This window comes from Meriones unguiculatus, chromosome 20, assembly GCF_030254825.1.
Source record: "Meriones unguiculatus strain TT.TT164.6M chromosome 20, Bangor_MerUng_6.1, whole genome shotgun sequence".
NCBI lineage: Eukaryota > Metazoa > Chordata > Mammalia > Rodentia > Muridae > Meriones > Meriones unguiculatus.
The window spans coordinates 54,702,492-54,717,719 of NC_083367.1; the positions used below are offsets into that span (position 1 = coordinate 54,702,492).

At 37.0% G+C, this 15,228-nt stretch overlaps 1 protein-coding gene across 3 annotated transcripts in view; it reads left to right on the top strand.

Annotated features, from left to right (window-relative positions):
• Lnpep (leucyl and cystinyl aminopeptidase) overlaps positions 1 to 15,228 on the top strand; it is an 86,657-nt gene that overhangs the window by 22,074 nt on the left and 49,355 nt on the right. The window contains exons 2-3 of one of the 3 annotated variants that reach the window (XM_060373440.1): positions 9,890 to 9,909; positions 12,632 to 13,472. In XM_060373440.1, coding sequence (XP_060229423.1) covers positions 12,655 to 13,472 — 818 coding nt within the window. In that variant the 5' untranslated portion in view covers positions 9,890 to 9,909; positions 12,632 to 12,654. Of the gene's footprint in view, positions 1 to 1,413; positions 1,698 to 9,889; positions 9,910 to 12,631; positions 13,473 to 15,228 lie in introns of those variants that run through there. The other 2 variants (XM_060373439.1, XM_021654956.2) reach the window with 2 other exon arrangements.

Genomic DNA, 15,228 nt, shown 5'->3' on the forward strand with positions numbered 1-15,228 from the left:
AACTCTAAAAGCCATGTGGATGAGTTCCCTGTAGAGTTTGACAGGTAATTAGTGGTGTGCATTGTGGGGAGGGAGATGACTCATGATTCTGGAATGAATCTTTTGACTCTCCTTGTCTCTATAGAGCATTGACAGGGCTACTGCTATAATTAGGACCACACATCTAATTATAAACAAAACTCCATGTACAGTGGTTACCAGGAAGTAAGCTGTGCTTACTTTCAAGTTGGCAGGACTAATTTAGAATAATAGTGTAAAATTTACTAAAAGTTAGGTTGCTTTTCCTTGATTGACCAGAAGGTTTAATGTAGAAGGAAAGTGGGTTATGTAACAGTAATATCTGTGGAAATCATGGTTATTAATTTTTAGGGCCTTTAACAGTTTTTTTTTTTTTGCCATACTATTTCTACCCTTTTCTCCTTAAAAATTATGTATCTTGTATTTTATGGTATGCTTATTAGGGAGTAGAGGAGATTTGGTTATAGGCAGGCATTTTAAAATTAGTTGGATTGCTTTTTAAAAGAAACTAGAGATATGGAAAAAATTACATTGGAAGGAGGAGAAAGATGTATGGAATAGGAAGAAAAGAATGCTGTGCAGCCATGTACCCATCGGAGAAGTCGCAGTGTTTGTAACACATGTGGTCTCATTTTCTGTCAGGTAGATCAGCACTTGCATGGTGTGTGCTTTCTGAAATTGTAAAAGCTCAGCTGAGACAGGGACTGATTTAGTTAGCTAATATGTAAGCTTGGTCAGTGGGTCTCTGAGAGTCAGCAAAGGTGCTGGCTATGTAGATTGTCGTGCAGAGCTGTAACCTAAACTTCTGTGTAGGATGGTCATATTTTGAGCCTCCGAGTTGTGGTTACCTGAAATGAAGTGAAAATTTTCAAACAGCGACCCAAACAGATGAGCCCCTCCTCCCTTCTCACATTCAGAACTACACAGTTAAAAGTTTTAAATTTTAAGGACTAAAAAGGTACAAATTAAAATATAGAGATGTGTGGGAGCTTTCACCTGGGCAGTGGGGGATAGGAGGATGGGAGGTATATTTTCTTAACTTGGGCCTAGTAGAAGTGTCACTAATGGTTTCTGTTTACCAGATGCTTTTGGAGAAGGGCAAGTGTTGTCTGTGGCCTCGGCCTTGAGTTTGTCTTGGAGCCCCACCAGTACTTGGGACGGTGTGGTCTTTAAGGCTAGTTCCCGGCAGGAACAGCGAGCTTTGCTTTGACTTTCTGTTTCCGTTTTGTATTTCACTGGTTTCTGGTCTTTTATTCCCTCTTCTACTTTACTGATACTTGATTTACTAGTCTTTTTAGCTCCTTAGGGCGAAAAGTTCTGTTACTAGTTTTGAACATTTTTTTTCTAATACATAGGCATAAAAAAAACCTAGAATTTTTGTATTGGTAGAGCCTGTGCTTAGCATGGGTGAGGCCGTGTGCTTAATCCCTACACTACTAATGCTATTATCAATAATAATAATAGCAGTATATAGTTTTCTGAAATTTACTGATTTTTTTTTTTTATTCCATCTTGCCAAGTGCTCCATGTTTCTTCTGCAGTTGTTTGCCTCAAAGTTCTGTAGATGTGAGTTAGGCAAAATTAGCTGATGGTACTTTCAGTACCCTCCTTGACCTGTTACCTTCTCATCCTATGAATTATGAAGAGAAAGGTGATAGATTCTTCAGCCATGATGACTGGTAATTCTTTTGCTTTTTGAATTTCATTTTTCCTGATGGATTTGGAAACTCTGTAATTAGGTATATGTATAACTAAGAGGGGTATGTAACTATACTGGATTTTTATAAAATTTCCATGAAGTTTGTTAACCTGTCTGTGTCTTTAAATTTAAAATGTGCCTTATAAACAGCATTTAATTGAATTCAGTTCACCATTTAATCTGTTTAAAATTAACATAATTGTGTATGAGGTTAAGCTTACCATTTTATCATATTTTCGTCTACTCTTTTGCTTTTGTTTCTGATAATGTATTCTCTATTGCTTTTATATCATATCTTTTGGGTCAATGATTATTTTTTGTATCTATTTTATTTTCTTTAGTATTTTTTAGTTTTTATTTTATATTATTTAATTTTAGCATTACATTTATATTATTTTAATTTTATATAATTTCATTTTAGTTCTCTTCTGCTAACTATATATTTCTAATAATTTGTTCAGTCTTGTGTGGCTAATAGGATTCATTTTTAACTCATTCAAGTCTATGTATACAGTATATTGAATGATTTCACATTTTGCATTTAACTTTTTATTTCCTACCTCTTCTCTTGAAATAACTTATTTTTCCTTCTCAATTTATATTCTCATTCTTTTTATTCAACCTCTTCTTTATTTGTGCCATCACGCCACTTACTTTCCCAAAGTCCCTCTGCAGCTTTTATTTACGTTTTACAGATATCTACAATGTTATTTCTTACTTTGAACATATTTTAAGGAATGATAGATTAAAACATTTTAATTTTTTACATATAATCATTTTTGCTATGTGTGTTATCATATTTTATTTTGATATATTATCATATTTTTCTATAATATCATGTTTCCCCCTTCCTATCTATGTAACATGTCTGATAAAACTTTTATTTATTCTAAGTTGTCTGCTCTGAAATTTTTTATAGTGTAGAATTGCTTGAGATGAATTTCGTCAGATTTCATCTATGGAGAAAGTGCCTACATACTGTCCTTCTTTCTGAAGGCTGTTGTTACAGAGGATGAGATGCATAGTTGATGTCATAGTTTTACTCTTAGACTCTTAAAAATGCTACACTGTTTTATGGCCCACCTATTAAAACTAGTGTTGTTTTCTCTTAAAGATAATGTGCCATTTTGAGGCTTCCTTAAAGAGAATATGCTTCTCTTTGTTTTAGGCAGTTTGGCCATGATGTGTCTAGTATGATTTTTTTTTAATTTATTTTCTTATGGATACACTCAACATTTTGGATTTTTTAAAAACTAAACAGGAAAATTTTAACTAGTCATTTGTGTCTCATTTTCACATGTATTTTCTGGGGCTTTTGTTAACTTACATTACAGTATTTGATATTAACCCACAAGTACCCAATGGAGTATTCATTTTTCCTCAACATTTTATCCCTTTGTTTCTTAAATTGGTAATTTTTAATGGCCTGTCAGATTCATGTGGCTTTCCCCACCTTCCAGTTGCTGTTAAGTCCATTCATTGATTTTTTTTTTCATTTTAATTATTGGACATTTTAGTACTGCAGTATTGTCCAATTGTCTATTTTGACCTTCTCCAAACTCTCTTTCTCTCTGTGTGACTGTGTGTGTGTGTGTGTGTGTGTGTGTGTGTGTGTGTGTAGGGAAGGGGCTGTAAGAGGCCAAAGGAAGATGCTGTGTGCCCTTTTTGCTGTGCTGGCAGGGTTCACCTGTCTTCTCTGCCCAATGCTGGGGTTCCAGGAATGCAGGATCACACCACCTATTTTACTTGGGTGCTGGAAATTTAAACCCAGGTCTTCATGTTTTTATAACTTACCCATTGATCCATCTCTCCAGCCTCTGGTCCCTTTAAATAGTTTCAGTTTTTCTGGTGAAAGTCCTATCTGTTCACATAGTCCTCTGTTTTACTTTTTAAAGCCCCTTTCCTTTATTCTTTGGAACGCATTTGCAGCAACTGCTCTAAAGTTAAGTAGTGCAGCAACTGACTTGTTTTCTAATGGGTCACATTTTCTTGTCTCATTGAATGACTAGTGATTTTCTAATTACACTTTGGACAATACTGAAGAAATATTGTACAGTTTTGTTTTTTTTTTTTAATTTTTCCATGGAGTGTTGGTATTTTCAAGGCTGCTTAATTACTGAACACCTGGCTTAGTTTTATCTCAGGGTGGATTCTGAGGTCTTTCGAACTTGGCAAGACTCATTCTCAAATTTGTTTTCTCCTGTGGGTTTCCTTAGGGCTTGGGTGTACAGTGGGCCTTCCTTGAGGGTGTGACTTCTGCTCCCTGGTGTTTCAAGTTGATGCCAGAGGTATAATGAGTTCTCTTTATTGTGGCTGGGGTGTACTTCCCTATATTGCTTGACCTCTGGTACTTAAATTTCCTTTCAGGGATATTGTTCCTTGCTTTCATGAGCCTGTGCTGATATGTGCTGCGTTTGACAAAGGGCTCCCAGGGAATCCTGTGCAAGCCTGTGTGGTCCCTGTACTTAGCTCTTTTTCTCTCCTGCCCCAACCTGTGTCTATCAGCCCTGTTCCAGTTGGACTCTAGCTTGTCATTCTACTATTGGAAAATTGTCCCAAGGCAGAGAACCAGTGTTATTTGGGGCTCATTTATGTAAAATAAAGGTCACAACCTTGTGACTCAGATAGAGGAAAGAATTCACCAAGAAAAGAAAATGCAGAAGTGGGTTTATTAGATGTTCTGTGGTAAAACTTGCAGTGGACAAGAGAGCAAAGAGAAACTGTCTGGAAGCACTTAAGAGGCCAGTTTTTGTGGAGGTGGGGTTTCTGGTGGGCAGTCAAGCAGTATTTCAGTGTCACAGTGCTCTGAAAACTTGTGGTTGGGCCTTATTGTGCTTATCAACAATCTGTCCTGTAAGCAATGATGGTCTTGCCCTAAGTCAAAAATGGATCAGCATAACTATTTATCCTAAATTTACATTCATACTCACCTCTTTTTTTCCTCTTAGAGGTCACATTCTTGATTTGTCTGTTGTCTAGTATGTGAAAATACTTGCTTCATTTGTGCAGATGAATAGTAGATTAAAAGGTATAATCTTGTGCTGAACTAACTAAACTTCAACAGTTTAGCACCAGCAACAGTTTTGTCTGATTGGAACAGCAATTTTAATGTTTTGAAATGAACTTTTACTGTTTGGTAGGTAGCTTATATATAAAAAACAAAAGCAAATCTTCTTTCCCTCCCTTCTTTTTTTCTTCCTTCTATGAGGTCTTGCTGTGTTTTCTATGCTAACTTTCTGTCCCTGGGGTGATCTACCTACCTCAGCCTTAGAAGTAGCAGGACCAAGAGGTGTATGCCAGCCACTGCACTCAGCTCGGAATAATAAAGCTTGATTTCTCCATGATCTTGCTTCCTATGTCCAGCTTTTTCACAGAGTAAACACACTGAGTTAGAAGAACATTAGTGGAGCTTCTGCCTAGAGTTAATAGTCTAGAATATATTATGTAAATAAATGATTTTCCATGTTTCAGTATTTGGCTTTATAGCAGTAGATCAAGGGGAAAGGGTGTCTCAGAAGCAGAGCAGTGCTTATTAACTCTTACAGCCTTGTTTGAATAGAGCAAGCCTTGTATCTGCCCAAGAAGTTTTGTTTAGGTTTTGGAAAGGGAGGGGGGATTTGGCATGTTAATTTAAAAATACGTACTATTTCATTGTCTTAGAAAATGAGATGGCCATTTAAAGGGGTTGTATTTGTAGAAAGTTTGCTTCTTTTAATCCATGTCTTGTGCTATGTTATTTGTCTTGGTTTGCATTTTGTCTTGACCTCCAAACTGCACCTCAGTTGATCATTCTCTTGCCAGCACCTACTTCCCCTAGCCTCTTAACACATCCTCCCTGCATGTGAAGCTCTAGAGTCAGGACTTGCTTCTTCTATGTTTTGATTATTAACTATTTTTCTACTTTAATAGTGGTAGAATACACATTTTCTTTAGGCCTGTTAAGCACCGGACTGTGTAAATGTCTCAGCTGTACCTGTTCTTGGGTCGGCACTCCCTGATCCTCTCTATGGGACTTATCTTTTATTCTTCTTCTCAGATATCGTTACCTTCTCCACTCTTGCCTGTTGTGCTAGGAATTTGGAGTTGTATCTCCTGTCACTGAGGACACATCTGCATTTCCTCTGGGATGTCACTCTTCTCAGTCTTTTCCTCCAGTTCTTAGGCTCAGAGGAAAAGTGTCTGGCTTAGTTATGGTCATCCTCCTTGGAGCTCTTGTGACCTCTCGCAGTCCATCTTCAATACGGTCCTTGGACTTTCCCTCAGCTCTTCCTCTACTTCCACATTTTATCTTTCTTTTTCTTTTACATGCAATGCATGCTTAACTTGCTTCCACCTTAAACATAGACTATCAAAAACAAGAGGATTTAACTTTTCTACCTACTCCAAAATTTTAAAAACATTAATTCTATTTTTCCTTAACAAATAGCCATGTACTTTGAAAGAATAGTGCACAGTCCTTCCCTTGCATGTTATTTCCTTGGGAAACTTGCCTGAGGCCTGCATTCTCATCTTTCTACTGAAAGCATATCTTAGAAGTTCCTGTTTTTTTTGTTTTTTTTTTTTTTTCTTTTTTTTAGTTGCCAAATACAGGGACTGAAAGGGGATTTCTAGGCCCTGGTTTACTTGACCTTTTTAATACATTTACTATCAGTCCCTTTCTTTATGAAACCTTAGTGTTGGTTCTGGGCATGCTCTTCTCCTGATTTGCTCATTCTGTTCTTTCTTACTTTCCTATGTTGCCCTACTTCCTCTGTCCCTTCTTAGAAACTCTGTCCCTTCTCTGATTCTTGTCTCCCTTTCAGTGGTTTCAGCCACCTGTGTGATTTAAATTATGATTTAGTAATCTTTTTTTTTAATTTTTTATTAATTATACTTTATTCACTTTGTATCCCCTCTGTGGTTCCCTCCCTTCTCCCATTCCAATCCCTCCCTTCCTCCACCCTCTGCATGCATGCCCCTCCCCAAGTCCACTGATAGTGGAGGTCTTCTTTTCCTTCCTTCTGATCCTAGTCAATTAGGTCTCATCAGGAGTGGCTGCAATGTCTTCTTCTGTGGCCTGGTAATGCTGCTTCCCCCTCAGGGGGAGGCAACTAAAGAGCAGGCCAATCAGTTCATGTCAGAGACAGTCCCTGTTCCTATTACAATGGAACCCACAGAAAGACGCACATGGTATATACTCACTCATATAGACATATAATATAGGATAAACCTACTAAAATCTGTACACCTAAAGAAACTAATCAAGAAGGAGGACTCTTGCTAAAATGCTCAATCCCTATCCAGAAAGGCAAAGAGGATGGACATCAGAAGAAGGAGAAAAGAGGGAACAAGCCAGGAGCTTGACACAGAGGACCTGTGAAAGGCTCTGCCCTGCAGACTATCGATTTAGTAATCTTACTCATCCATCTGCATCCTTCTTTTGAGCCCAAGACTCCTTTTGACAGTCTTATAAAATCATGGTGTCTGCATTATAAGGTAAGGAGACTGAAACTAAAAGAATAAGTCAAGAAAAGAGCTAAGATTCAAACATTCATCTGAAAATGAAAGTGTAATTTCTATATTATGCTGCTACTTAAATATTTCTAAGCATATTAAATTTATCATGGTCCATATGCTATACTTACTGCTTTCATTCATGAGTGGGGGGGGGAGGGGCTGCAGGAGTGACACAGAGAGTCAGGGAGAAAGATGAAGAAAACTACAGAGAGATAAATGAAAATCTGTGTTCTGAATCTCAGGATCTGATTTTCCTTCTTTCAGTTTTCCTGGCCAGAGTGTATTTGTAGGACTTGATAGATGTGAATTTCCCTCTTTGTCTCCACGTGACTGGCCCATCCAAGCCAAAGGAGTATCACTGTACCTTTTACATCTGTCATATGACTAGTAGCCTCTAACCCCACCCCACCTCCTAGGACTTCTTTACTTGGACTGCTGTGGTCCAGACCCATTGCTTCCAGATTATCAGACCTGAACAACCAGAGTGTCTTGTTTTTGTTTTTATTCAGATTTTTCATCTAGATGTTTATTAAAACCTTTAATCCATTGCTAAAATTATGATTATATAAAAAGAATTATTAGAAAAGTTTAAAAAGATATGCAAAAATAAGTCATTTTAATTAACATTGAATCCAACAGACATAAAATTACTCTTTCCAATTGTAATAAAAGGTTTTAGAAGCTAATTTTATATGACTGTCCTGTCATAGAAAGGTAATAAACATTTTGCAGATTGGCTCCGGTCCATAAGCATTGAGTCTAGGCACAACATCTAAGGGATAGAAATGTTTTCAGTTTTCTTAGATTATAGCCACATGGATCTATGTTATTTAGAAGTGAAAGTATAACTAGGGGTTTTTGGGTTACAGACAGCATCTGTGTGTAACTTTGGAAGGCTTGAGAAAACTCTGCTTCTTGGCTATAGTGATGGTTCAGGCAGTAAGGACAGGCTCACAGACAAAACAGCAAGAAAATACACTGTTTCTTTAGGATACTGTTTGTTTGTTTTTATTTTTTAAATGTGAAAGCTTTATAATATGAATTGTTATATATCAAGCTACTTATACTTACTAAGAAAACACATTTGTACTCCAGTTAAATTAAATTATACCTTTACCATTTATATATTAAATAGGATATATTAAATAGGATTCTGCTTTTTTTTTAAGAAGGAATTAGTCGCATGTATACATGTGTGTTAGAGGAAAAAGCAGAATCAGAAATAACTGCAAGTCTGAAGGTTTCAACAACTTCTGGCATTTTTTTAATTTTAACATGTTACTTTGTTTATCATCAGCAAGTCACGTGCTTTGGGGGGATATAGGACATCTTTTAGAATTTGTATTTCCTTCTTAAACTAATGACGTAATTATATTCTCTCAAGATTCTGAAAAAAAAAAAAAGAAGGAATTAGTCCAGTTATATAGAATAACCTTGTAATTATGCTAAAATAAAAGTGTATTTACATAAGAATTAAGACATTTAAAAAAAAACAGGTTTAAAATGCTGTCTTTTGATTGGCCTGTAATAAAAGGTTTTCCCAGGTTGGTATTTAAATGGAGATGATTATATACATCAAAATTGTGTGCTTCTAATATTCAGTATAATATAGCAGCAGGTAATTTGGTTTGCTTTATTACTGGAAGAATAAAGTTCTATGTAGATATTAATCTGCTGAGGTGTTTAATAAAAATAAGTTATCTGCATTTTGGCAGAGTGCTGACTGGCCAATTCTCAGATTTGATGCAGAAAGGACACGGTAAATGATCAGCTGTTAAATATTCCTTGGCTTTAAACAAATCGTGGCTAAGCAGTTGTGCTGGCTAATTTTTATGTCAGCTTGACACAAGGTACAGACCTCTGGGAAGAAGGAATCTTAATCAAGAGAACACCTCCACAGGACTGGCCTGCAGGCAAGTCAGGAGGGTACATTCTTGGTTGGTAATTGATGTGAGAGGGCCAATGCCATTGTGGTTAGTGCTATCCCTGGGCAGGTGGTCCTGGGATGTGTAAGAAAACAAACTGAACAAGTTAGGAGGATCAAGCCAGGAAACAGCACACTACATCTAACCTCTCTATCAGTTCCTGCTTCCAGGTTCTGCCTGACTTCTCTTAGTGATGAGTGTGACCTCAAAGTTGTAAGATAAATGCCTTCCATCCCAAGTTCGGTCATGGTGTTTTATCACAACAATAGAACCCCTAAGACAAAAGCCAGACTCAAAATGGATCCTAGGTGGTTAATGGGAATGCTCTAATGTTAAGCTCTGACGTTACCCAATGATAGACATTTACTGAATTAACCATGCTGACTAGAGCTCCTATTTGTCTACATGAGGTGAGTGAGGTACTTAAGGAACATCTCGTCTCACAGGAGCTGAAACACATCAGAAAGGTTAAGAATTTACTAAAGGCTTACAAACAATTTTTAATATTTCAATGTGAGATTGCATGAATGAAGTAACCCCTTTGGTGGTATGAGTGAGAAATGACCCCTATGGGCTTATGTATTTGAACATTCGGTCCCCACTTGGTGGTGCTTTGGGTGATTATGGAAACCTTAGGAGGTTGAACCTTGCTGGGAGAAGTCTGTCATCGTAACATGCTTTGAGTTTATAGCCTAACCCCACTTCCTGCTTTCTCTCTCTGCTTCCTGTGTTTGGATGGAAATGTGATCAGCCAGCTTCTTGTTCATGTAGGTATGTCATCATATGTTACCTGCTAAAGTGGCTTAACCCTGTGGATCCGAAGCCAACAAACAAACAGACCCCAAAAAACTTTTCTTCAAGTTGATTTTGTTTTTGGTGTTTATCACAATAACAGAAAGTAACTTTTAATACAACACCAAACGAATAGCCATTACATCACAAGGCAATGGAAACAATATTGGAAGCTTAGAAAATTAAATAATAAAAAACAGGATATTGTACCCACTGTTCTCTATAAACACCATTAACAGGGGATGGGCAGGTGAGCAGTTGCTAAATCTACACCTATAAATGAGTAGAAGTTTTATTCAGAGGAATCTTTTTAAGGTAGCATAATTTTATTGTGTTGTTGTGACTGGGTTTCTCTGTGCAGCCTTGGCTGTATTGTACTCGCTTTGTAGAGCATGCTGGCCTAGAGCTCACAGGGATCTACCTGCCTCTGCCTCCCAGAGTGCTGGGATTACAGGCATGCATATAATTTTTACCAATTTCAGAGTAGAGAAGTAGAAATTGGTTGGCCATATAGGGGGCCTAGGAACTCAAGTTCAGAAGTGCACAAAAGTGGGAGTGACGGCTTACTGGTAAAAGAAAATGAGTTTTCTTGATTCATGTTCTAGTGAGTTTAGTTATCCAGTAACAGCTGTGTATCAAACTGAAATGAAGGTAAAAAGAGGAAATCGTGGCATCCAGACAGAAGGAACTAAGGAAAAAAGGCCTGTGAGAAAGAGAATTAGCCTGACTTTCTCAGAGATGTAGAACAGTGTGCTATGGCCTGAGCACACCCCAAACTAGTGTGATTGGTGCTTGCAGGATCTGATCAGTGCACACAAGTCACCAGCTAATTTCCTGAAATTCAGGCCTAGAAAGGAAGGAGTCTGCTTTTTAAGAAGCTGTAATGTTGCTGGGTGTTGTGGCACACACCTGTAATCCCTAGACTCGGGAGGCAGAGGCAGGCAGATCTTTATAAGTTCAAAGCCAGCCTGGTCTACAAATCCAGGACAGCCAAGGCTACACAGAAAAGCCATGCCTCAGAAAGACAGGAAAAAAAAAAGCTGCAAAATAATTTGGGTACTGTGGTCTTCCTTCTTTAAACTTTATCCTAATATTAGCAGTGCTTTTATTTTGTGAGTTATGAGTTATCATTGTTTACTCTTTATTGAGAAATATTTTTCTGGATATTAAGTAGTTAATATCAGTTTTAGCCTACTGATGATGAAATAATATTTTTAAAAATTTCATTTCCAGATACCAAATTGTTAAGAGCCATTCCCTTTTGTTAAATGAACATGAGTCAGATGATGCAGTACATTAATGAGAATAAGAAAATTTAAAATCAGTTTTTTAGACCTGGGCTCAAATATATAATTAAATATCTGTATAGCTTTGAAATCAAATTAATCCATTTCTGTTTGTTTTTTCATGCCTTAATTTTAATTTATGCCACTTTATAGAACTGTTGTGAAGATTGGAAATGATAACTGTAAAGTGCCTTGTGAAAACAACTTAAACGTGATTTCAATGTGTTAAACTCTTGAAATCTCTTAAAAGGTGTAATTTTGAATGTAAAATATTAGATATGCTAATACTGAGTTATTGATACATATATAATATTATTTATCCCTTTGTCTCTTGAGACCTTTCTCTTCAGTGATTGTTGGCAGGGTGTGTGGTTGCAGTTTAGAAAAGGTCCCACCACTTTCCTGTCTCAGGATATGCTGGCACTCATGGTGTTTGTTCTGTTTTTAAAGATGGGAACTGTTGTACTTGAATGCTACAGAAGGGTAAACTGTGGTTTGACCTGTTTTTTAAGTTTTTTGTCCATGTCACTATTTCTTGCTTACCAAAATTTCATAAGTACTTTTCTACTTTCAGCTTACTATGGGGTGGAAACATTTTTCTCCTGAGAAAAACAGTAGCCCATTCTCTTGATGAGCCTAGAAGCAAGCAGACCAGTTTGTGATTTACCTGAGGGAGAATGGAACTCAGGAAGAAGGAGACCTGTACAGGTCTTACAACCTGGTTTGCAGTATTTGTTCAAGAATTCTGGGCTTCTGGTGTCCAGACCCAGAAGAAAGACACTGAGTACACTGTCTTTGATCCCACTGACAGACACCTAACTGTTCAGGGATAGCCAGAGTGATATCCTCTGAAGGCAAGCCAGGGATTCAGGGTGTTTGGTAGGCCTGTATTAAGGAAAGTACTATGAAATCACAGCTGTTTAAAAAATATTAATATACTTTTATTATTAAAAGGAAAAATAAAATATATATCACACACCAAAATTATCCAGGCCTCAAGCCTATATACATCTGAGTAAGCTTCTATGTAGGTATAATAGCCATTTTTTTCACTCAGATATATTTTTATGTATTTAGTGACCATCAACAATGAAAAATCTGTGACAGATTATAACTAGAAAAACAATTATCTTTATACCCTCTTCTTTAATATTAGCCTACTTAGTAATTTGCTTGTTTTTGTTGTTGATTTTGAGTAATGTCTGTAGTGTGCTTTTTTATACATACTTGAGTTTTTAATGAATAACCCAAAAATTCCATAAAGCCTCTGTTTAATTCAAATAGCTTTAAAATGGAAATAATTCTTAGTGATTAAAAAATCAAGTGAGTAAAAAATCAAGTTTTGTGTTTCCAAGAAGCATTGTATTATGAGCTTTCCCCCACTTCGGTCTTATCTTTTTGTCTTAATTTTGTAGATCGACTTCAGCTTCCAAGGAATATGATTGAAAATAGCATGTTTGAAGAAGAACCAGATGTGGTAGATTTAGCCAAAGAACCTTGTTTACATCCTCTGGAACCTGATGAAGTTGAATATGAGCCCCGGGGTTCAAGGCTGCTGGTGCGAGGTCTTGGTGAGCATGAGATGGATGAGGATGAAGAGGATTATGAGTCATCTGCAAAGCTGCTGGGCATGTCCTTCATGAACAGAAGCTCAGGACTTCGGAACAGTGCAACGGGCTACAGGCAGAGTCCAGATGGGACTTGTTCAGTACCCTCTGCCAGGACCTTAATTATCTGTGTTTTTGTCATTGTGGTTGCTGTCTCTATAATCATGGTGATTTATCTACTGCCTAGATGTACCTTTACCAAAGAAGGCTGCCACAAAACAAACCAGTCAGCAGGCCTAATCCAGCCAATTGCCACAAATGGGAAATTGTTTCCATGGGCACAAATTAGGCTTCCCACTGCCGTCATTCCTCAGCGCTATGAACTCAGCCTACATCCAAACCTAACATCAATGACATTCAGGGGCTCTGTGACAATTTCACTTCAGGCTCTTCAAGCCACATGGAATATCATTCTCCATAGCACAGGACATAATATTTCAAGAGTGACATTTATGTCAGCAGTTTCAAGTCAAGAAAAACAAGTTGAATTCCTGGAATACCCATATCATGAACAAATCGCTGTTGTGGCCCCTGAACCCCTTCTAGCAGGGCACAATTATACCTTGAAGATAGAGTATTCAGCAAATATATCTAACTCTTACTATGGGTTTTATGGCATCACCTACACAGATACAAATAACGAGAAAAAGTATGTAAAACTCTGAAATGGTTCTTGTTCTGTGCTCTTCTGCATGTAACTTCTGAAATAGAGATCCTTTGGCCCACACCATAGAGGTTTTATATTTAGAAAGTTATGTGCAAAATAGAATGGTAATATGAAAGAATATACTTCTCTTGGGCTTTTCATGTTTTATGAGATGAGTATTAATTGCCTTCCTTCCGTGAAGCTATAGGAGGCAGAGTTGGGGATATGGGCTATTTTTCTGACCGGAAGGGCTTTAAGGAGTTGGAGAAAGAGGGTCTGAAATGTGGCATACTGAATATATCATTCTTAGTGTCCTTAATCTTTACTGGTTTACTTAAAAAAAAAAAAAACTACTTTTATTTTATATGCATTGGTGTTTTGCCTATGTATATGTCTATATGAGGTATCAGATCTTGGAGTACAGACAATTGTGAGCTGCCATATGGGTGCTGGGATTTGAACTTGGGTCCTCTGGCAGAGCAGTCAGTACCCTTAACTGCTGAGTCATCTCTCCAGCCCCCTGGTACTTTTAAAAATGCTAGTTTTAGTGTGGAAACTTTAAAAGTGTAGGAAAGTATCCACCTCAAAAAAAAAAAAATGGTGAAGCTGGGCAGTAATGGTACACACCTGTAGTCCCAGCACTCAGGAGGCAGACGCAGGCCGATCTCTGAGTTCAAGGCCAGCCTGTTCTAAAAAGCAAGTCCTGGACAGCCAGAGTTACACAGAGAAACCCTGTCTCAGAAAAAAAAAGGTGGTGGGGGGACAAAATATAAAAGTATTCCACAGCCTATTTGAATCACACTCTGAGGTTTAATCTTCATGGTCATATCATAACTGAATTTTATTAAAGATGTTGTTTATATTTCTATAGAATATTTGTATATAATGATAGTGTCATGTCTCATCTGTGCACTATTTGTATGTGTTTTATGTTAGCAGAGAATGCTCTTATAATACTCTGTAGACCAGTTTAAGAAATACTGACACTGGCCATTTGGCTAACATATATTAATATATTCTTATCGTTATGTTCAGTTTTTCAGAGATTTTTTTCAATTTATTGAAAGAAAAAATAATCTTAAAAGAGTAATTTCACCACCTAAAAATAAAAACGTTAGTTCTTTTTTCTCCACCCAAGACATATTTAATTAGCTATAGAATGGCCATTTTCAAGCTGGGTGTGGTGGCATATGCCTTTAATCCCAGCACTCAGGAGTCAGAGGCAGGCAAATCTCTTGTGAGGCCAACTTCTACAAAGTGAGTTTCAGGACAGCCAAGGCTATACAGAGAAACCCTGTCTTAAAAAATCAAAGAGAGGTAGGTATGTGTGGCATTTTCTTTCTTAGCTTTTGTCAATGGAAAAAATTATTTCTCTTCTTTCTTATTCAAAGTACTAAACAGATTTCTAATACAAAGCTGCAGCCCTCTGTTGAAAATTAAGAATCAAAAACTGCTGTAATTTTCTTTTTACATCAAATTCTGTATCTGTTTTTCACATATATTTGAGAATTTTACACTGATAGTTTAAATTTGAAACATGGTTAGATTTTTGCAACTACTATGAATGTCAGATAAATGATTTTTTTTCACTTTTTAAACAAATATCTTGCAGTCTGTATATTTTAGTTGTTGATTATTTAGTTGAATGATTCTCGAAAACTGATCACAAATCTGTGATTGAAATAGTAGCCTTGGAGATTTTAGCTTTAGTTCTTGGTTTGTAATCGCTAGGAAATATAATATTTAATACCCTATTTGC